At 43.3% G+C, this 24,355-nt stretch overlaps 1 protein-coding gene across 1 annotated transcript in view; it reads left to right on the top strand.

Moving 5' to 3' along the window:
• Positions 1-15,750, top strand: part of txndc16 (thioredoxin domain containing 16) — a 34,398-nt gene extending 18,648 nt beyond the window's left edge. Inside the window, exons 15-19 of the mRNA XM_072688993.1 lie at positions 604-688; positions 1,572-1,713; positions 3,324-3,493; positions 6,074-6,264; positions 13,744-15,750. Coding sequence (XP_072545094.1) covers positions 604-688; positions 1,572-1,713; positions 3,324-3,493; positions 6,074-6,264; positions 13,744-13,934 — 779 coding nt within the window. The 3' untranslated portion in view covers positions 13,935-15,750. The remainder of the gene's footprint in view (positions 1-603; positions 689-1,571; positions 1,714-3,323; positions 3,494-6,073; positions 6,265-13,743) is intronic.
• The last annotated feature ends 8,605 nt before the right edge of the window (positions 15,751-24,355 follow it).

The following is a 24,355-nucleotide window of genomic DNA, read 5'->3' as shown; positions in this document are numbered from 1 at the left end:
ACATGACAGTGTCAAAATAAAAGTCTCCAATACAAAGGAACAAACCCACCAGACCAAAATAAGCCACTAATACAAATTTATAGGCGTGTCAAAATTCACTAATAATAAATAAATGAACAGTGTCAAAATAAAAGTGTCTAATACAAATGAGGCAGCAGCACAAAACACTTTCAAACTGAAAGCTTAAACATTTTCTTTTTGCTGATAGAAAAATACCCAAACCGTGAGTTTTGTGATCTGGTACATTACTAATGTAGATATTATTATTATTATTATTATTATTATTTATTTATTTATTTCATTTTACTCATTTGCACTCGTATAAAGTGCAGGTTTTTTCAGTATAGGCAATAATTAGCTGATTATTTGACGCAGATGTGTTTGAGAGGGGCAAACCCCAAAATATGCAGGAATGTTCCAGGATTAGGAAGCCGAGGTTTAGGTGGTTTTCTTTTTTCACTGTTGTGTTTATGTGATTTAGTCGACCATGAAACTGGGCTGAATTTCCTACACTAGGCAGTTGTGTAACAGGGCTGTGTGGTGGGACGTTTATGAGCGGTCATGGCTTATGTTCTCTCATCTGTTTTGTTCCTTGTTGTCCAGATGTGGGGGTATTTGAAGAAGCTGCTCAGTCTCTGAGGGGAGAGACACTTCTGGGGCTGTTTGTGCACGAAGAGGCCGCGAGATGGTACGTATGATCTCAGAGCTGAGCCATGTTCATGCAAACGGTCCGACTTTACATTAAGACTGGCCTCATTAAATATTATACAGTTAGTTTATTAATAACCTTATTAATAGCCACTGTTCTACCATTCGTAGAGAGAGCTGCATTGATAGAAGTCCGGGCCCATACTTGTCCATTCATCACATATGTACACTATATGGACTAAAGTATTTGGACACCTGCTCATTTTCTTCATTTCTTCTGAAATCAAGGGTATTACAAAAAAGAGCTGATCCTGCTTTTGTTGGATTAATTGTCTCTACTGTCCAGGGAAGAAGACCCTCTACTAGATTCTGGAGCAGAGCTTTGCTGTGAGGATGTGATTGCATTCAGTGACGAGAGCCTTAGTGAGGTTTAGGATGTTGGATGATTACCACCCAACCTCATGCCAAAAGTATTAGATGGAGCACCATCACCATCATTCAGTGTTTAATATCTCCAGGGAGTCCTGTTCTATTGGCAGTACTTTTCTACAAGGACTAGGCAAGCTGCTTGTTTTAGCAATGGGTGCAACTTAACATTAGAAGGGGGTGTCCACAAACATTTGGACATATAGTGTATGTAGACCTCCAGGGTTTTACCAATGCACAACAACAGTCTGAAGGTGCAGTGTTGCGAGAGTGCAGTAACACAGTCTGCTCAACACTGCTGTTATACAGATACAAGGTTTGTGTATTGTAAATTGCACCAAGGTTTTAAGAAAAGCGTAACAGTCAGTAATAAAAACTGGACAAATGTGGGGTGTTCTAAAACTTTTGATCTAAAACAGCCAGTCCTACAGTGTTAAAAACCCTGTAATCAAGGCCAGGTGCTGGATGTGAGTGTGTGTTGCTGTGCGTTTTCTCAGGGCTAAAGAACACCCTGTGACGCTGCCTGCTCTGGTGGTGTCTCGTGGTCCTGGAATTCGTCATGAGGCTCATCCCCTGTCCTCCTCCTCCACGCCACAGGAGCTGATCTCACACATTCGGAGAGTCACACTGGAAGCGTTTGTAAGAGCATGAATTCTAACCATACCTAGTCTCTGAGGTAGCCTGGATTCAAAGTCATAGCCTGGACGTTCTCCAGGTACAACGCAGTACGATGCTGTTCCTGAGGGGCTCTGAGTTCAGCCAATTACAGGAGAGCATTTATTCCACAGTTATTACTGTAAACACTAAACAAACTGGTTTAGAACCACTCCACAGTTATTATTTTCAGAGTGTAAAATCTACATAAACTTAAATTGGTAAAATTGAAACTAAATATTCATACTAGAATTTATTATTATACAATTATTACTGTAAAAACTAAATACACTGCAAATTCATACTGGATGACAATTACTCTACAGTTATTTAGGTAAAATTGAAGCATACAAAATATATATACTGGAATTTATTATTATACAATTGTTACTGTAAAATAACAATTATACTGCAAATTCATACTGGTTTAGAATCACTCCAAAATTATTACGGTCAGACAGAATTATTACCTTCAGAGTGTGAAATTTACATAAACTGCATATTCATACTGGATGACAATTACTCTACTGTTATTTCTGTAAAATCAAAGCATACAAAATATTCATACTGAAATTTATTATTATACAACGTTACATACACTGTAAATTCATACGGGTTTAAGACCACTCCACAAATATCACTGTCAGACTGTTTAAAGCTACACATACTGCAGATTCATACTGGATGACAGTTGCTCTACAGTTAGTTCGGTGAAATTGAAAAGACTAAATATTCATACTGGAGTTTTTAGATTATTATACAATTATTACTGTAAAACAACAACATATGCTGCAAATTCATACTGGTTTAATACCACTACACAGTTATTACTTTCAGTGTGAAATCTAAACTGTAGATTCATACTGGAATAAAATCACTGCACAAGGTATCACAGTTAACTCCACAATTATTCTTGTTCAAACTAACTACATTTGCACTGCAGGTTTATATTGGTTTAATACCACTGCACATTTATTACTTCCAGAGTGAAATCTACCTAAACTGCAGATTCATACTGGATGACAGTTACTCAATGATTATTTCAGTAAACTTTACACACACAGAATATTCATACTGGAATAACACTTTTTCTCAATTCCGCTGGAGGAAATAAATACACTGCAAATTCATACTTTTCGGTCTCAGCCGGAACCCCCACAAGTTAAATAATTGTACTGGGAAGTGTACTGGGATGGTTTACTGGAACCTCGCTGTTATACACGACAGCAGTCGAGAAATCAGGCATGTTTGAACCAACAGAAGCCTGAAGAGGAGTGAAGAGGAATCGCTGCTTGCAGGATTTCCAAGCAAAGGACTTTTCTTTTATTGAAGTGAATTACTTCAGACTGCGCGTTTCTGCCCTGTTACTCATCCTGCTACCTGCAGGTGATTAGAGAAGAGAGAGAGAGCTCACATGTTCTCCTCTGACGTAAGCGAGAGTACGAATCCTCAGTAAACATTTTGATCTGATCTCAGGAGGAGCTTTATACGACAGCTTCACTACACTGTTTTATTAGCTGAGGGTTCTCTGCCAGGCCTTTATGTGATGTCATTCCCTCCTGTGCTCATCGCCCTCGCTCTCCCCCTCTGTCCAGCCTGAGCTGACTGTGGAGAACCTGCCGGGGTTTCTGGAGCTGGGGAAGCCACTGCTGATGCTGTTTGTTGGGGCGGAGGAGAGCTCAGAGGCTACCCAGTCACTGGAGGAGCTCAAGAAAGCACAAAGTGCCGGACAGCTGGACACATCACTGCCCTGCTGGATCCACCTGTGAGTGCGTGTTCAAAATGACCCAAGCATATTGATCACCAAGAGCTGTAACTTTCAGTTGTATTATGTATTGATGGATAAACTGATGAACTAATGGGTAGACAGGTGGACAGACAGCTGATAGACATACAGACATAAAGATAGATAGATAGACAGACAGATAGACGGACATAGATAGACGGACATAGATAGACAGACAGACAGATAGACATAGACAGACATACATGGATAGACAGACTGGCAGACATAGATAAATAGATAGACGGACAGACATAGATACATAGATATACAGATAGACAGACAGACATAGATAGACAGACAGACATAGATAGACAGACAGACATAGATAGACAGACATACATAGACATAGATAGACAGACAGACATACATAGACATAGATAGACAGACAGACAGACATAGATAGACAGACAGACAGACAGACAGATAGACCTAGATAAACAGAGATGGATAGACAGACAGACATAGACAGACAGACAGACATACATAGACATAGATAGACAGACAGACATACATAGACATAGATAGACAGACAGACATACATAGACATAGATAGACAGACAGACGTAGATAGACAGACAGACATAGACAGACAGACATACAGACAGACAGATAGACCTAGATAAACAGAGATGGATAGACAGACAGACAGACATAGACAGACAGACATAGATACATAGATATACAGATAGACAGACATAGACAGACAGACAGACGGACATAGATAGACAGACATACAGACAGACAGATAGACCTAGATAAACAGAGATTGATAGACCAACAGATAAAAAGACAGACAGACATAGACATACAGGCGTAGATAGATAGACCGGCAGACATAGAAAGATAGAATGACAGATATAGACCGACAGACAAAGAAAGACAGACAGACATAGATTGATAGACATAGATAGACAGACATAGATAGACAGACATACAGACATAGATAGACGGACAGATATAGACAGACAGACAGACAGACAGACAGACAGGTTAACTCTGAGGCAGAGAATGCTCTATATTCTATTCAATGAAACTTTAATGAGCCCTGAAGGGAAGTGGGCGGCAGGCAGACCCAGCACACAGACGTTACTTATTAAATAAATAATAAAGTTATTAAGAATCACAGGAAAACACACAACAGTAGAACACTGTACAGCTGCTCTGCACACACTAGTGAGTCCCCTGCTGCTGATTTCCAGAGGGAAGTGGCACCTCCAGCACCAGTTTTACCAGCACCAGTTAAACAGCAGCTGCGACAGAAGTAGACTCACCAGCCAGTTTTACAGTGAGTGCTCCGACATGCTCAGAGGCAGCCTGCAAAATATACTGTATCATGTGTCCCTAGCTGTACTCAGACTCCAGAGTGGACAAGCAGCGGCACTTTCAGCAAGTACTCACAGTCCACCACGGCTGCTTTTCCTTAAGACTGAGAGACTGAAGAACAGGAGAATGATCAGACATCCAATAAAAGCCTAATAGTAGGTACAGAGACTCTTTCTGTACTTCAAAAGAGTTTCAGTTCCTTTTAGTAAAAATGCTCTATATAAAGCCACTGTAGAGCAGCACTGTATACAGTCCTATACCACAGTTCCAGCACCCCAGATCTGAAGGATTTTGAGTATAAATATTACATTCTTTTAGACACAATTACTAATTACTATTTATGTACTGAATTTAACAGATTAGAATTAAATCCAGTCCAGTCAGGGTTTCTGTTAATGCATTGAATCCAGTCCATTAATGCAGTGAAATGCTTCAGGTAATCACTCACCTGCAGGACAGCATTAATATAAAAATATACAGAGCTAAATATACAGTATATAAATAAACATATACTAAATATACAGAAAAAATATTACATATACAGAAATATAGTGTGTATGCATGCATGCATTTATGTGTATGTGTATATAAAATATATACACATACAAAAATATATATATATAAAAAATATATATATACATATATATAAAATGTGTGTGTGTATTAAACAAAAAAAAGAATATTCTGCATATTATATGCTATTATTATGCATATATTTCTTTTTCTTTTTTTTTTAATATGTTAAATAGAGAGGTCGTGACCAATTCACACTTGGAGCACGAACAGCGCTTTACGCAAGGTTTCAAAACATTTGCATACATCGATGACAGGGTTGTGTGTGTGTGTGTGTGTGTGTGTGTGTGTGTGTGTGTGTGTGTGTGTGTGTGTGTGTGTGTGTGTGTGTGTGTGTTCACTGCCCCTAGTTCACTAGTGTGCATGTGTGTGTTCACTACCACAGATGGGTAAAATGCAGAGGACACATTTCATTGTACAGTTACGTATACCTTTATCTTTAATACGTGGATGTGTCCAGTTCCTTCTTCCCAGTAAAATAAACAGTAGGAAAAGGTGAAATATACATTGTCCCCGCTTTTTCACACCATTTGGCTGCTTGCTTTAATAAGCTATGAGTCAGAAATGCAAAATAATGAAGTGTGAGAGGGGTTTTAGGGGTGTAGGTTTGTGGAGAGACTTCAGTTTTGTTTAATTAGGATGTTTTGGTTGTATTTGCTGTAGGGGGCGCACTCCTGCTGGACAGTCAGTCTTGGAGGCCTACCTTGGGTTTGTCCCTCCACTTCCTGCTGTGGTGCTCTCACAGCTGGGCACTGGAGGAGAGGTGTTTCACTTCCCTCCAGAGCGCCCCCTTCTGGCTACCAACATTATCCAGTGGCTGCAGAGAGTAGAGAGCGGCCAGGAGCAGCCTGCAGGTCAGTTATTACCATATATCAAGCTCAAAGCACACGTATCGTCACTGTCATGTAAAAGCCTTATATCTCCATTTATCTGGCAGTTGTTCTTTATGCTGTATCAGAATTTCATGCTGAATGGACCAAATGGACAAATATCCCAGAATGCATTTCGTACCATTGCAAAATTACTGAAAGTGTCTTCCTGTCCTCGGGAGTTTGTACTTGACAAGTCGGTACTATCAAGTACACCAGCCCGGACCTGCCTGACTTTGTATTGAGAACCTTCCATACGTTTGCTTGCAACTATATGTAAATACACTTCGTTCTGATTGGCTGCCCTGTACTGTGCATCATTCAAATGAGACACACTGGCTTATAACTGCAGCGTGAGTGGGCGGGGATAAAAATACTTTTTTTTTTTTACTGTGCAGTTTTTACTGTGTAGACTGTGGTGTATCCACTTTAAATGGACAAAAGTATTGGGACACCTGCTAGTTTATCATCATTTCTTCTGAAATCAAGGGTATAAGAGTTGATCCTGCTTTTGTTGGAGTAACCATCGCTGCTCGGCTTAGTTTCCATTCCATTAGTCCCACTTTAAATGGGTTGCTACATTTTCTTCGGGATCAATAAAGCATCCATCCATCCAAGCAAACTTTAGACACCAAACATGACCATCCATCCATCCATCTGTCCATCCATCGATCAATCCATCCATCCATCCATACATCCATCGATCAATCCATCCATCCATCCATTCATCTATCTATCCATCCATCCAAGCATGACCAAACATGACCATCCATCCATCCATCCATCTATCCATCCATCCAAGCATGACCAAACATGACCATCCATCCATCTATCCATCCATCCAAGCATGACCAAACATGACCATCCATCCATCCATCCATCCATCTGTCCCTCCATCTATCCATCCATCCATCCATCCATCCGTCCATCCATCCGTCCATCCATCCATCCGTCCATCCATCCGTCCATCCATCCGTCCATCCATCCGTCCATCCATCTGTCCATCCATCCGTCCATCCAAGCAAACTTTAGACACCAAATCTAACTATTTGGGCCAAACTTGCTTTAATGTTTTAGTAAAAAAATTGAAGTAAATCTTTTGCCACAGGGCCGATTGTTTTTTGTTGTTGTGCTTTTTACTGCTATTATATTTATGTCCTCATAGGCAGCGTTCAGTCATCTGCACATCCTGATAAAGTGTGTAAAACTCAGTGAGGCATTCACACGTCTATCTGCCCCTCCGTTCATACAGCACCAGCATACCTCAGCTAATACAATTCCCATTGTTCCTCATGTTAAAAATGTCACCATTACTCAGCCCTGTTCCTCAGATGTGCTGACGTTTTGTTGGTTCTGATCCAGACACCACTCTGCTCTCTCCTCCCTGAAGGCCCTCTGCTCTATTTCACCATTTTACCATTTCTCCTTCGTCACCCGCAAACAACCTGAGCCGCTGAGCTGCCCGCTTCTCAGCAGCATCTTCCATCTGCTTCCTATGAGGCCGGGGAGTAACCATATCCCTTAATTGTGTCTGATCGTTGCCAGTTATTTCCCTGAATCTGTCCGACTCCTGGGACAGGGCCCTTTTTGGTTTCAGTGTGAAATTTAAGAGGCATAGTTTCATCCATCTGACGTTTTAAATGGATGGATGAGTCACTCTGTCCTCTGTTTTATGTGCTGGCAGAATACAAACAGCTGCTTACATGTGGTTTATACATCGGCAGTCAAAAATAAAAGCTCAGTTATTAATTATCATTTATTTCTGTTACACTCATTACATCATCCACTCTGAAATACAAAGGTGCTTCAAATAGTCGCTGAATGCTATCAAATCCTCACAGCAATGCTCCTCCAAAGGCTAGTAGAAAGCCTTCTTCCCTGGACTCCCTCCAACAAAAGCAGGATCAACTCTTATACCCTTGATTTCAAAAGAAATGTTGATAAACTAGCAGGTGTCCCAATACTTTTGTCCATTTCAAGTGAATACACCACAGTCTACACAGTAAATGGAAACTAAGCTACAAAACAGTCTTTTATTTATTTATCTTTTAGCCCCGCCCACTCACGCTGCAGTTATAAGCCAGTGTGTTTCCGCCAGGCCTGCTTTTTGAATGATGCACAGTACAGGGCAGCCAATCAGAAAGGAGCGTATTTACATATAGTTGCATGCAAACGTAAGGAAGGTTCTCAATACAAAGTCAGGCAGGTCCGGGCTGGTGTACTTGATAGTACCGACTTGTCAAGTACAAACTCCCGAGGACAGGAGGACGCTTTCAGGAATTTTGCAATGGTGCGAAATGCATTCTGGGATATTTGGCTGTGCCAAGTCCACATAAGTCACGTCCCGATGCCTCCTCGATAACTCTGGACTGTGCGTCCCTCAATATATCTGTAACTGTGATGAGTTGAGTGAGTGTTATTTATTTTCATCTTTCACAGTTTCAGAATGACAGGAAAGGGGGAAACGGGCACCCTGCATTAGGGCTGGGCGATATGGTAAAAATACTGTATTACGATATTTAAAGACTTTTTTCACGATACACAATATTTATCACGATAAATGTAATCACAGACTAAAATCATCAGTATCAGATTCTTATAATCTACTGTTCAGATCCTCTCCTGTACTGAATACAGTGATTTCTACTCAACATCTGCTGCTCTTCATCTAATGAACCCTTCAGTCTAATCACACTGTTAGTAATGAAACCTGCAGCTGATCAGTGTTTATTAAGCACTAACAGTCTCCTCCATATGATTAGAGAAGCTTACTGGGTATCACAATAACTAGTGTGTGTGTGTGAAGCTGTGGTATGATCTGGTGGTGATTAGGTGTACCAGGAATGGTGTTCCAGGACGTCCTGGAGATGCAGACAGCCTAGAGGTTAAAGGGTCAGAAGCTTTTAGGGTAGGTCAGATATATCCTGTTGCTAGAACTGCCTAGATAGTAAAAGTCCTGAAGGTTGACCACCTATGTAAAGAATACACCCTCCCTAAAGCCGTAAACCAACGATAAGGCTGTCTAGACACAATGCTTGAAACTTTGGGGGAACTTGGGGTTGAGCTGCCTGTGGAACGGGCCGTGAACTTGGAGCTCCTGCCTGGACGAATGAAACCCCCACGAAAATACAGAAGGTTCTTGCAGAAGGTTCTTCTAATCAGCTGAGATTCTTGGGTTGTTTTGCTGCTCAGCTCCTATTTGAAGGTCTATCCCAGACATGTCCAAAGTACTGGAGACCTGGACTTGAGTAAAAGTCCAGGTGCTGGATCAGAAAAGTGACCTGAGTTGAAGTAGAAGTGTCTTTAAGCTCCAGACTTAAGTAGAAGTACTGAAGTTCTATTAGTTGAGATGCTCAGACTGAAGGCCTGTCTCAGTTCCTCTCGCTGTAGGAGAAGGACAGGACTGTAGAAGACAGAGTTCATGAACACGAGTCTTCAGTTCACTCTCTAAACTAACTCGCCCAAAAGAGAGAGAGAGAGCTGAGCAGACCTGACTCATCCCGCCACATACAAGAGTTTCATCTGTAAAACCAGTGAGGAGAGCAGCTCAAACCCCTGAGCTTCACTCTCTGTAAACTCTGTAAACTACAGCTGAAAGATCTCAGCCCGTTCGGCACATACGAGTATTTGCAGGAGGTGAAGATGGAGGAGGTTCTTCTGGTGGTTCTTCTTCTTCATCTGGAGATAAACTAACAGAGCTCTAGCATTAGTGTCCTCACTGCAGCAGTGGAGGGAGAGGAAGAACGGCAGCATGCTCGCTCACGGCTCCATCGCCTGTTCTGATCAGTGTTGAGGCGGCTTCATCTAACCCGGTGACAGCGCCATCTAGCGGTCATCTCTGGAGGTGATAATGTGGGTTTAATGGAGTAAAAGTATTAAACTCATCCAGAATATGGAGTGAAGTAGAAGTAGGAGCATTACATTATATGTGTATAATTACACACACTCACACACAAAAGACTCTGAAACTCCAGCCAATATTCTTCAAGGGGCTTGCAGTTGCATGTGTCTGCCAGAGGGGGCTCCAAATCCCCAAAGTTTGGGTAGCGCTGCTCTGTGTTATTCAGCATGCTGTGCGTGAGAGTGGCAGATGCAAGAGCTGACCCTGTTCAGCTTCCTGTTAGTTGGCAGCTTGCGTTGCGTGCTGTGAGGGTGTTATTTTTGAAAGTGTGTGTGTGTGTGTGTGTGTGTGTGTGTGTGTGTGTGTGTTTGGGACACTAGCATGCTCCTGGATGTGTTTGAGTGCAACCCCTGCTCCACACGCCCATGCCTATGACCTTTAACCTATTAACTAACGGCGCGAGGGTCTGAACATCCAGAGTTTGATTCCTCATTATGTCTCATTTTAAGGTGGATAGACGGTGAAAATGATCTAAAAGTATCAGCCGCCTCTAACCAGCCTTCTGCTCCCTACAGCAAGAACCATAGCACTGCGCAAAAGTCCCATTTATAGAAAATCTCTAATCTATAAAGTCAAACACATGAATGAGTAAGAAGTTGTTTATTAAAACTGCTAATATTAGAATAGGTCTCCCCAGGGCCCCGCATCAATCAGCAGCAGATTTAGACGTGCCTCTTCTCACAGGGCCCGTAGTGGTCATTCTGCTGTTGGGATGGATCTGTACTGGTTGAGTGTGTGTGATTACTGGTGTAAAAGTTAGGGTGGGGTGAAATGGGTCAGTGTGTAGAACCCATCAGCAGAGCTTTCTGTGAGCTACCATGTTTTTACTGCAGTATAAAAGCTGGACGAGGCTTCCCTTCTTGTTGGATGCGCTGTGTTTTGTTTTTCTTGTTGTTTATTGTTTTATTAAATTAGAGAAAGGATAAACGCAGTGATGTGACTGATGTCCTTGTTCTTGTGTTTGTTGTTCAGACGTTTCTGACCGAATAAACAGGTGTGAATGTTGGGCTTGTTGGATTACCTTCGTTACAGATCAGAGTTCCAGTGAGATCTGATCATTGAAGTGTTTCTTACGGTAGCTTAGGTGGTTGCCACTACCAGGCAGTTGCTTGGCTGTTGCTACGTAGTTGTTTTATGATTGTGGTTGCTAAGGTATTCCTGGTGGTTGCTATGGTGTTGCTGAGTTGTTGCTATGACGTCGCTAAGTAATTACAATGGTATCTCAGGTTGTTGCTAAGTGGTTGCAGGGAGGTTGCTTTGGTGTTGCTAAGTGGTTGCTCTGGTATCCCAGGTGGTTGTTATGGTGTTACTGAGTTGTTGCTAGGTGGTTGTTATGGTATCCAAGGTGGTTGTTAAGTGGTTGCTAAGCCGTGACTGTGGTGTTCCAGGTGGTTGCTATGGTGTTGCTGAGTTGTTGCTATGACGTTGCTAAGTAATTACAATGGTATCCCAGATTGTTGCTAAGTGGTTGCAGAGAGGTTGCTTTGGTGTTGCTAAGTGGTTGCTCTGGTATCCCAGGTGGTTGTTATGGTGTTACTGAGTTGTTGCTAGGTGGTTGTTATGGTATCCAAGGTGGTTAAGTGGTTGCTAAGCCATGACTGTGGTGTTCCAGGTGGTTGCTTGGGCGTTGCCAAGGGGTTGCTGTGGAACCTCATGTGCTTTGATGGTACTATGTGTATTTGCATCATTGTGACCTTTGCACTCCATTAATTCCTATGGGAGGAGTGCTTTGCAGAGCGCAGCCGTAACTCCAGTACTCGTCCCCTTGTCCCCTTGTCCCCTTGTCCCCTCGTCCCCTCGTCTCCTCGTCTTCTCGGCTGCTCTGCCCAGCCTTTTAATCCAGTGGTCCTCTCCGCTCTACTGGCTTTCATCATGCTCTTGCTCATTTCCTCAGTCCATGCTTCATTTAGATGGGGATATTTGACGTTTTTGCCTTTTTTTGGATGTGATGGACATTTTCCAGTGATGTGCTGGACCACACTGACCTCCACTGCTAAACTATTCTTTAGCTCAAGACCTCACGCGTACTTCCCAGCACTGAGCTGTGCGTCTCATAGTGTATGACGGTGATGTTCCACAAGAGCCACGAGGTGGATCGCTTTTCTTTACATGCTTTCTGTACCAGCATGCAGTCATTTACTAATACACCAGTCTGCCATAACATTAAAACCACTGCTGTAACCAGATCATATCCCTATTCATTGTTTCTAGAATATAAAATGGTCCGATTCATAAATATTTGGACATCGACAGTGAGAACGGTCAGATAGAACAGTAAAGTGGAAAGACACCACAGTGGTCCTTCATTATTCCTCTGGTGAATTCCATAGTGATGAAGTCCATAGCGATGTGAATTGTGTCCCGTAGAACCCACAGCATGGATCTTTTTATAGAAACGGTGAAAGTAAAAGCTCACAGGAAGCTCCAGCTGGGGCTGAGTTTAACCGCACATATATAGACTATAGGGACAAAAGTATTGGGACACTGCTTATTGGGACATTGCTTTTTCACTGTTTCTTCCAAAAAAAAAATTAAAAATAATTAATCTTTAGTTGGAGTAACTGACTCTACTGTCCAGAGAAGAAGAAGACTTTCTACTAGATTTTGGAGAAGCATTGCTGGGAGGAATTGATTGCATTCAGCAGCAAGAGTGTACGTGATCACCACTCACCTCCTCCTAAAAGTACTGTATGGAGCGCCTCCACCATCATTCCAGAGAACACAGTTCTTCCACTGCTCCACAGCTCCTCAATGCTGAGGGGCTTAATTATACCCTTCTAGCCCACGCCTGGCATTAGGCAGCATGGTGCAAGGTTCTATTGGCAGTACTTCTTTACTGGGATATATGTGTATATATATATATATATATATATATATATATATATATATATATATATATATATAGTACACTATATGTCCAAATAATTCTGGACACCCCTTCTAATGAATGCATTCAGCTATTTTAGGTTGCACTCACTGCTGCTGATACAGATACACACGCGAACACACAGAGCTTGTCTAGTATGTGTGTGTGTATGTGTGTGTGTATATATATATATATATATATATATATATATATATATATATATATATATATATATATATATATATATATATTCATATATATATATATTCACACATACATACATACATATATATATATATATATATATATATATATATATATATATATATATATATATATATATATATATGTATATGTATATGTATGTGTATGTGTATGTGTGTGTGTGTGTGTCATATCAGACAGTGATGTTGAATGGAGTGAAGGTTTACCATCAGAACTTTCCATAGTTCCTCCTCTTGTTTCAGTAGAAATGAGTCAGAAAAAACAAAGTAGAGCATGGGTTTGTGGTAAGTGGCAAACTCTCAGTAAGAAGAAAGTCGGTAGTTCTCGGCAAGCCCAGAAGATAAGGGCTGTTTTGTTTTGTTGTGTTTCCTTCAGTGTGTGTGTGTGTGTGTGTGTGTGTGTGTGTGTGTGTGTGTGTGTGTGTGTGTGTGTGTGTTGGTTTTCCCACACTTTTCTCCTGTGTTTTCTTTAGGTGTGATCTCAGATGAAGCATGGGGTCCCCCTGTACCCTTCTACAACTTCCTGGCTGTTATGGACGAGGAAGCTCCTGGTTATGCAGCTCAGAGGGGCCCTAAAACCAAACCTGGGTCCAAGAGAGGGTCAGAGAGGGGTCAGGAAACTGCTTTTAACCCTCAAACCCCTCCTTCACATACTGAGCTATAGAGTCAACCAGCGCTGACTGGGCTCCTGCAGCCGGACGTTATGCTGAGATGGGGTTGGTTTGATGATTGATGCGGGATAAGAAATCTTGGTATACATAAAAAAAATGGGAGTGGCTACTCAATGTACCCATAACACACCCAAAAGTTTCATTCACTAAAGATTCTGCTGCTCACCAGTAGAAAACACCTCCAGGTGTTTTATTTAAATGCATTCATCTCCGTGTTATAGGATAGGTTCGGTCAGTCATGCTAATCTGAATTAGCATTAGCACTGTTTTTGCTTTTGGAGTTCATAGCCATACTGTGCAGTAGGGACCAGAGGCAGAGCCAGACTTGCTTACTCATTTAGTAGACCCAACCCCCTTCTCCCAGACCAAGCTTCAGTGTCTCAGACCGTCTTCACTGAGCTTCCAATGCAGAAGCAGAGCAATTTCCCCCTGAATTCCCAGTTTGTCCACTAAGTGGACTCTCCTCCAGTAAAAGTGCAGCTCATAGAAGTTACTCTACAGCTCAGCTTCTCCATGTACGAAACAGAAAGGACGCCATGCAGGTCCTTCGAGCCAAGGCTGTCTGTCAATCACTTCATTTCTCAGTGTAGTCCCGCCTTCTTACGATAGAGCAGAGTAACTTTTGATTTCTTTTAGTAACTTTTTGATTTCATTTATGGTGATTTGGATGAAAAGCCAGGTGGAAACAGGCCAACATGCGTTTCTGCTTTCATGTCTGGTGCTCGAAAAGTGAAGAAAGGAAAGCTCTAGTGAAAGTTCAGCATCACCTTTCTTCAGCCGATCAGCCTCTACCTGTGTTAAAAGATCTCCAAGTGACCTCACGTCTCTCCCTCCTTCTGCCCCACCACCGCCAGTTGGGCCCGACAGCTGCCCCAGGGGGGATGGCTCTATCCCTTCCTCTGGGTTCAGCAGGATCTCCAAGAATCCCGATGTTGTGAGACCTGGGCTGGTGGGCTGATGGTGGGGTCTACTCCGAAGACAATCAGCCGCTTGATTTTGCTCATTATTTTAGATTGAAATTTACGATTCGCTGCCCTCATGTCTCCAGAGTCTTCTGGTGGAACTTCTGGCAGTACTTAGTGGCCGGTTTAAGGGCCGACCTCTGACTTTTACACAGCACAAATATATACGTCAAATTGAGCGCTAGCTTAGCTTTACTGACCTTTAATATTTGTAGTCTTCTATCCTAATGCTGGTGGCCTTCCACCATGCCGACGCCTACCTCTCCACACAGTTGCAACAGCTGTATCCGTTTACCGCAGAAGATGCACAATTAGAGGGCAGGATCACGCTGTGATGAGGATGAGAACTTACTAGACTCTATGCTGGCAACAGCGCAGGCTCTGTCCTCAGTAACCGGGGTAGATGTGGCCTCATCGCACCTGGAGGACCACTGGCCCGGTCCACTCCGGGCCAGACGGCGCTGGCAGGAGCTCTGCACGCCACCCGTAGACTTCTAGCATCCCTCTGAGGAAAAGATTCTCCACCCTGGAAGAACTTGAGGACGTCCATGTTTATGGAGCCTCCTCCTTCTCACCTCCTGTGCTTTCAGGAGGCCCTGGCAGAGAGTTGGCGAGTTTGTGGGAACCCTCCAACCCCCCCACTGCAGTTGAAATGGGACCATCGGATGATTGATATGTGTCATATTTTACCGTTGTTGTGTATATAATGTATATTTAGGCCTTTTTTATGTGATAAAGACTTATGTTAAACTTTTTTTAATGGAAACTAAATGGTTCTACTTCACTCCTCTGTTGTTCTTTTGGTCACATTCATGCGAGAAGTTCAATAAACCCTACATGCCATCCAGATGTGGCCCTGTGATGTGTATATGTGTGTGTGTGTGTGTGTGTGTGTGTGTGTGTGTGTGTGTATGTGTATGTCAACAAACCAGTATATGGATACTGATTAGAGCTGTGGGTTTACTGATTAAATCCTTACTGCTTCCCACAATTCCCTCTACATGATGTTCTCCATCTACCATGGAAACAGAAACATTATTCCTGTTCAAATTACAGACCAGAACCAGCCTGTGTGTTTAGGTTCTGTGTAGTTAAAGCTCATCGGAAATGGTTTTCAAGGTGGGGGAAGACGCCTGGCTGTGAACCAGAATGAAGATGCCAACATTAACCCTTTAAAGCGACATTCTGCAGCAGTTCTGCCTTTAAATCAGCAGCTTCAGGATCCTGCTGATGCTCCACTGACTGTAACAGGGGGAGAACAGTGATGTCTCCGTCATTCCCACTCCGGAGCGCTGCTGCTGCTACTGCACTATGGAGGTTTGGTGGTGGAGCTGCAGGAGGAGAACCTCTCTCCAGAACTGCTGTGTAACGCTGCAGAACCCATAGAGTCATATTAGTGTAGAATCCTGTAGTGTTACTCTACCACCTCTGCAGCCCACATGCTGCTCCACCTTCAGATCAAGCTTCTGCAGCTCTCAGCTTGTCCAGAAATGCACGTGTATGCACGAGGGGCTGCTCAAAGCAGGCTTGGTATTTTCTGCAGTGGTGCAAAACTGAATTACACTCCAACTGTAGGGGGAGCTGAGGAGGCAAGCATACTAATTTTTGCATTTTGCTGCTTTAATTTAAATTAGTAATGCTTTGCGGTATTACTGAGAGCTTGAGCTGATGGGCAGAAAATGTGGTGCTGGATCAACTGGTGCTTTACACATCTGTACCGCATTACCAGCGTTTATTATCACTCCATTTGTGCCAGTTGTACTTGGCAGAGAATAGCCTCCACCCATCCACTGTGGCCTTTTTGTGGACTCGCTCCTGAGTACCTGCAGGATCTTATAGTATATTACGAACCATCAAGACTACTTAGATCTCAGGGTTCTGGCCTCTTACTCGTGCCCAAAATTCAGAAAACCTCAGCAGGGGGAGGAGCCTTTTCTTATAAAGCCCCCCAGCTCTGGAATAACCTTCCAGATAATGTTCGGGACTCAGACACAGTCTCAATCTTTAAATCTAAGCTGAAAACTCATCTGTTTAGTTTAGCTTCTTGGTAATTAATGTTTCTTAGATAAGGGCTGCAGGTCCAGGGGTTCGCGGACCCAGGGAATTGTAGCACACTGAGATGCTGGAGCTGTCGTTTCGCTGCTTACACGCGATCACTCAGGTTTGTGGACGGTGGAGCAGATAGATGCAGGTGTTCTCAGGGTACGCCCGTGTCCGTGTTACCTTCTGGCTCTCTCCTTTTAATTATGCTGTGATAATCAGACCTGCCGGAGTCGTCAGACATACCCAGATGCTGATTCTCAACATTCTCTGCACTCCATAAAATTTCTCTTAGAACTAACTTTTCTCTCTTTACCTTCTTCGAGTAAATGACCACCCAGCCCGATCTGCAGGAAGATTGCCCGCTGAGATCCCCTCTACCTGCATCTAACCAGCTGCCACCTACCAGTCCGGCCAGCGGGTCCCCCCCAACCCGCCACCACCCATGGCTCACCCGCCTGCCGCTGCTGCCTGTTTGGTGGCCGTGTTAAAACCTAGATGGACTCGTGCCTGTCTGACACTATTAATATCACCACTATCAACTTTCTGTTGTATCTGTTTTGGTCATTTTTATCATTAATGTTTAAAATAGTCTGGCCAGAGGAGGACGGGTCAGGTCCCCCTTGTGAGTCTTGGTTCCTCCCAAGGTTTCTTCCTCCAGCTCTGAGGGAGTTTTTCCTTGCCACTGTCGCCGTTGGCTTGCTCACGGGGGTCTTTGACCCTTCATGTTATTCCTTCTTTCTTCTCTGTCTCTGTCCTTTATTAAGTACTAATTATGTAAAGCTGCTTTGTGACGACAACAGTTGTAAAAAGCTATACAAATAAATTTGACTTGACTTGACCTTTTCACCAACCTATCATAACGTTGCTGCTTTCATTCAGGGGCATGTTCACCCCCTCCTCAAGCTGTGGAGCTACTCTGAACACAGCTGTGTAGTAAAGGAGATTCTTTGACCCCATTATTGATCATTATTGATCATTATTGAAGTGCTATATACACCAATCAGCCATAACATTGATTATCTGGTTCCAGATAACTGCCATCAAAGGTGTGAAGTAATGAAGTACAAATACTTCGTTATCTTACTACAGTAGAAATGTTGGTTCTCTAAACTTTACTGGAGTAATTCTTTATTTTTCAGACTTTTTACTTCTACTTCTCACATTTTCACCCAATTATCTGAACTTTCTCCTCATTTCTCCTCTCCACATTTTAAAAACAGCCTCGTTCCTCCTATTTCATTTCCCTTTGTTTTCATTCCGGCTTGTCATCAATAAAAACCCTCTCCAGATAAATCTCTCCATCCGGAAAGTGTGAGTCTGATCCTGATTGGATGAGAAGTATAAACAGACACCATTCTGACTCCCTATTGGTTTATAAGAGATCCATCACACCTGCACACGTCCCGTCACTCTCCAGCGAGCTCACAGCAGACGTCTGTAGTCTAGTATGAAGACTGTGTCCGTGGCAGAGACTCAAGAGAGCTGCAGTGAAACGTCCCGACTGAGCCCCACATTTACACTCCAATAAAGCTTATTGATCACACGCCTCTGAAGTCTGACTTTCTGCAGCTTTACAGAACTTCTAGACAACGACTCCTCATATTTTCCTCCATGAAGCTCATGTTAATGCTCAGTAGAGCACAGAGACGCTCCTTTAATAGAGCTGATATTACTGAAATGCTTCATTTTCAATGGGCAGATCTGCAGCTGAAACAGGAGCCTAGTGCAGCCCAACATTTTTAACATCAACATTTTAATAGATCATCCTCCTCATTATGGCTTTTAGAGAAATGGGTTTTTGGGGAGGGGGGGGGGGGGGGTAGTGCACTATAGACCCCTGTGGCGCAGCCTAAGCTTTCGGCCTTTATTTTCCTTCCATTACTTTTACTTTTCTACTTGAAGTCGTTCTGAAACCAGTACTTTTACACTTTTACTGGAGTAAAAAGCTTCAGTTGATACTTCAGCTTCTATAGAAGTCTTTTAAACCCTCATATCTCCACTCACTTCTACCTGAGGAATGGATGGGAAGACTTTTCACACCTTTGGCTGGCAACAGTTTATGGGCGCCCAACACACACTCAGTGATTCTCTTGGAGGCCCCAGCTCACGATTTAGAGGCCTTCAGAAGTCTAGACGGCTCAGAGCTGTTTTGGCAACATGAGGGGGATGTAAACTATGTGTTATACGGCTAATCAGTGCAGAACCCCTTTATGAAGAACCATGCCAATGACAAACCATTACACCAGGCACAATGTATTCGAGATTTCAGACCTATTTAGAACCATCGTCTTTACTAAAGAACCTAGAAGAACCTCATTTTGTTAAAGTGTACATAAAAAAAAGTAGGACCAGGCCAATGTCCAGCTTGGGTTGGGTAGCAGACCTCTAATTTTGACCCAGGCTTAAAATTCTTCTCATAAATGCAGAACGTTGACATTTAAGTTCTACAGTATAAACATAACCGGGTTCTTTGACTTGCAATGATGGTAGAACCCTTTCTGGTGCTTTACTCAATCATCTACAAAAGTTTTTTTTTTGTTTTTTTGCATTGTGAAGAAGGTTTGCCCGGGTGAAGAACCTTTTATATATCCACGTTCTTCTTTGGGTCATCATAGTTCTATATAGAACCACTGGCTGTACTTAGGAACCCTTGAAGAACCCTTTTTTCAGGAGTGTGTTTCAGTAGTTACAGAACAGAGCGCAGTGTTGTAAGATTAAAGCCCACAGTTTTAGGGGGTCTTTGGTAGTTTATATGTAGAGGGGAGGGGGGGGGCTCTGAACAGAGATGTTTATAGACCCTGTCCGTCACTGTGGTCACTATAGACGCCGCACACAACGGGCAAGGTGGTTCTGCTGTGGTCTTTTCTCTCAGCTCTTTAAGGAGTTACACATGTGCAGCTGGCAGCAATCAGGCATGTTCTACCAGCCACCCACACACACACACCCACACACACACATAGCCAGAAATTTTTCTCCTCTACAGATGGGGTTGCAAAATTTTGGGAATTTGTAAAGTTGGGAAAATTATGGGAAATAATGGGAATATTTAAAGCTGAAGGTGAGAAAATAACATATAGTTGGTAAAAATCTACTGAAGCAGAATCCAGCCTAAAATAATTAGATATGATATCAAAACAGAGCTGCTCCTCAATCCCATACACATTACACACTGCAGGGCTACTGAGACTCTGTCTGTCTGTCTGCCTGTCTGTCACTCTTTCTGTCTGTCTGCCTGCCTATCACTCTTTCTGTCTGTCTGCGTGTCTGTCACTCGTTCTGTCTGTCACTCTTTCTGTATGTCTGCCTGTCTGCCCTTCTTTCTGTCTGTCTGCCTGCCTGCCACTCTTTCTGTATGTCTGCCTGTCTACCACTCTTTCTGTCTGTCTGCCTGTCTGTCACTCTTTTTGAATGTCTGCCTGTCTGCCACTCTTTCTGCCTGTCTATCACTCTTTCTGTCTGTCTGCCTGTCTGTCACTCTTTCTGTCTGTCTGACTGTCTGGCACTCTTTCTGTCTGTCTGCCTGTCTGTCACTCTTTCTGTATGTCTGCCTGTCTGGCACTCTTTCTGTCTGTCTGACTGTCTGCCCTTCTTTCTGTCTGTCTACCTGTCTGCCTGCCTGTCACTCTTTCTGTCTGTCTGCCTGTCTACCACTCTTTCTGTCTGTCTACCTGTCTGCCTGCCTGTCACTCTTTCTGTCTGTCTGGCACTCTTTCTGTCTGTCTGCCTGTCTGGCACTCTTTCTGTCTGTCTGTCTGTCTGCCCTTCTTTCTGTCTGTCTGTCACTCTTTCTATGTGTCTGCCTGTCTGGCTCTCTTTCTGTCTGTCTGTCTGTCTGCCACTCTTTCAGTCTGCCTGCCTGTCTGCCACTCTTTCTGAATGTCTGCCTGTCTGGCTATCTTTCTGTCTCTCTGTCTGTCTGTCTGCCTGTCTGCCCTTCTTTCTTTCTGCCTGTCTGTCAATCTTTCTGAATGTCTGCCTGTCTGCCCTTCTGTCTGTCTGTCTGTCTGCCACTCTTTCTGTATGTCTTCCTGCCTGTCCTACTTTCTATTTGTTTGTCTGTCTGTCTAACATTCTTCCTGTCTATCTGCTCTCTCTCCCTCCCTCCCTCTCTCTCTCTCTCCCTCCCGCCCTCTCTCTCTCTCTCTCTCTCTCTCCCTCTCTCTCTCTCTCTCTCTCTCTCTCTCTCTCTCTCTCTCTCTCTCTCTCTCTCTCTCTCTCTCTCTCTCTCTCTCTCTCTCGTCACCCACACCTCTCCTAACGCGCTGGGTTTAGCAGTAAAAGGTAAATGGGGGTGGATGGTACAGTGCTGTACTTTCACAGTGTATCACTTTACCTGATCTAGCTTTATTTACATTACTGTTCTGCAGATTAATGAGGTTCTGAATTTGATGAGTTCTTGTTTCCCACTCATTCTTCACTGCTCTCCTCCACACAACTCCTAAACTGGCTGGGTTTTGGGTTCTTCTCCACACAATTCCCAACACAGTCCCACCAGCTCTCAGTGGGGTTAACTCTGGAGACCAGAGTGTTATCATGACATCAGCTGATCCTCCTCTCTCCTCAACCTACTCCATGGATGAGGATTCTGGATGAGCATTCAGGAGGTCTTGGTAGTGTATGCTCACCAGTGGGGAACCCTCAGTGCCTCTCCGGTGTTCAGAGAAGGCCTGCTTTGGAAATACATGAGATGTTTGTTTTCAGTGCGGTCCTTAACTGGACCAAGCAGTTAAGATAATGAAACGTTGCTTTGTATGGCCTGCAGAAAGTTCTAGATACACTATAAGTCCAAATGTTTGTGGATACCCCTTCTAATGAATGCATTCAGCTACTTGCACCCATTGCACCCATTGCTGCTGACACAGCTTGTCTAGTCCCTGTAGAGAAGAAGTACTGCCAATAGAATAGGACGCTCTGGAGCAGATCATGCAAACATCATGACCCTATTGGCACCATGCTGCCTAATGCCAGGCGTGGGCTAGAGGGGTATAATAAACCCCCCCAGCATTGAGGAGCTGTGGAGCAGTGGAAGAACTGTGTTCTCTGGAATGATGGATTTTTGGAATGAGGTGGGGTCCTGATCATCCAACGTCCTAACCTCATTAATGCTCTTGTCGCTGATTGCAATCAAATCCTCACAGCAATGCTCTGTTCTAAAATCTAGTAGAAACCCTTCTTTTTCCTGGACAGTAGAGACAGTTACTCCAACAAAAGCAGGAAAAACTATTTTCAATACCTTTTCAATTGATTTCAGAAGAAACGATGAATGAGCAGGTGTCCCAATACTTTTGTCCATATAGTGTACATCTCTGGCTGTTCCCTAAGCAGGTTACAGATGATACTGAACCTTTTATACAAGTTTTTGTTTTTACAAGTTAACGTTCACATAACTTGTTTAGCTTGATGCTAACATGCTACTAGAAGCCCATAAGGGCGCTAGCTGAAATTAGCATTATCATAGAGGTGCTTTTTCTTTTTTACTACAGCCTGACCTGAACTGTGGTGGAGTCGGTGTTTTTGTTCTGCTCTAACCGTGGAGAATCCAAACCTTCTGCTCTTATGTGGAGACAGTTGATCCTGGCAGGCAGGCGTGTGTGTGTGTGTGTGTGTGTGTGTGTGTGTGTGTGTGTGTGAAGGGTTTTTGGAGATAAGTCAATTTGCAGATATTTTGCTCGCTCAGTTTCCTGAAGACTCTGATCTTATTCCTGTTGTAGAGATGCTAATGCAGGGCTGCCAGCTCTCACCGCCCGTGAGTCTCACACAATTCACACAGGTCTTCTCTCGGGGTCTCACGCCACCCTTGCCGTTCCTCATACATTTCACGGACCCCCTGTTCCCCTCTAAACGACCTCCCGAGGAATTTGAGTGAGTTAGAAAGGTTTCCACTGCAGCTTTCTCTGATTATACACACCCCAGACCAGCAGCAGCATTAACATGATAGCTAGAAAGTTAGGCAGGCCTCTTTCCCATTTGACAAAAGTAAACGGACATGTGTTTTTAGTACAATTATAATAAATGTAACATATAATAAATGGGTCAATATTAAATACAGATTAGCATCTTGGTTAAATATTAGCAAATACACATTAAACGTGGCCAAAACCAGTTACTCAGTAAAGATGCAGTTGGATCATTGGATACTTATCTTGTATACGGACCAAAGAGCTGGCTAGCCATCAGCAGCCGAGGCCCAGAGAGAGCACAATCGGCCTTGCTCTCTCCAGGGTGGGTAGGTGGCGCTCTTTCTCCGCCGCTGGCGTCTGCAAGGTGGTATGTCGAAGCCGGGTATGCGGCGCTTCCCTCCAGGAGCATTGGTTGCCAGTTTGGGTAATTGAGAGGCTTGACTGCACACGCGTCAGAGGGGGCGTGTATTGGCCTGCCCTCACTAGTCTTGGGGCATCACGTGCGATGGTGGGGGAGGGGGCCTGGAGTATGTAGGGGTTGGGTAATTGGAATAAATTAAAATCTAAATATCTATATGTATGTATTCATTGGCCAATTTCATCTATATGAATACATTTAAATACAGTTTACATTTAAATAAATTAAAAAATGATAGATAATTATAGAGCTTTTTGGATCTAATAATTTAATAAATATGCCTGTTTAAGTTCACTGAAAACTGCGCAGCGCTGACAGCCCTGCTAATGTACTTGCAGATAACATACAGTGCTGTACAGTGTCAGTGAGAAATCTGATTAGATAGGGGTTTAAGGCACAGCTGGGAGGAACTGGAGAGGATATGAGAGATTTGTGATAGTGGAGTGTATTACGAGTATGAGATTTATCAGTGGGTTTCACAACAACCCAGCAGCTGAATTCGAAGGCCTGGTGCTTTTACATGCAGCTTTGTTTAAAACATCGTGGCATGCTTGTGATATCAGGGGTGTCGAGTGAGAGAGCTCTGTTCATGGCTGTAATAAAATGATAATAATAATCACTTAAGAAAATGCATAGCAACCACTGCCTCTTACACTGCCTCTAACTGTTAGCAGAGGTGTGTAGAGTAACCCTGTTCTGCAGTAGAGGAACACTGGGTACACATAAAGAAATTTCACAAGTACAAAAGTATTCAGACAGCTGTTTTTTGAGTCCAGCTCATTTAAAGCAGCATTATGCAGAATGTTCCCTTTAAAAATTAGCTTCAGGATCATGCTGATGCTCCACTGACTGAAACAGGGGGAGAACGGCATCTCCGTCATTCCCACTCCGGGCCGGAGCGCTGCTGCTGCTACTGCACTATGGAGGTTTGGTGGTGGAGCTGCAGGAGGAGAACCTCTCTCCAGAACTGCTGCTGTGTAACGCTGCAGAACCCATAGAGTCATATTAGTGTAAAATCCTGTAGTATTACTCTACCACCTCTACAGCCCACATGCTGCTCCACCTTCAGATCAAGCTTCTGGAGCTCTCAG

This window comes from Salminus brasiliensis, chromosome 10 (genome assembly GCF_030463535.1).
Source record: "Salminus brasiliensis chromosome 10, fSalBra1.hap2, whole genome shotgun sequence".
Taxonomy (NCBI): Eukaryota; Metazoa; Chordata; class Actinopteri; order Characiformes; family Bryconidae; genus Salminus; species Salminus brasiliensis.
Note: the sequence above shows the minus strand (reverse complement) of the source record. Positions and strands in the feature narration are given on the sequence as shown.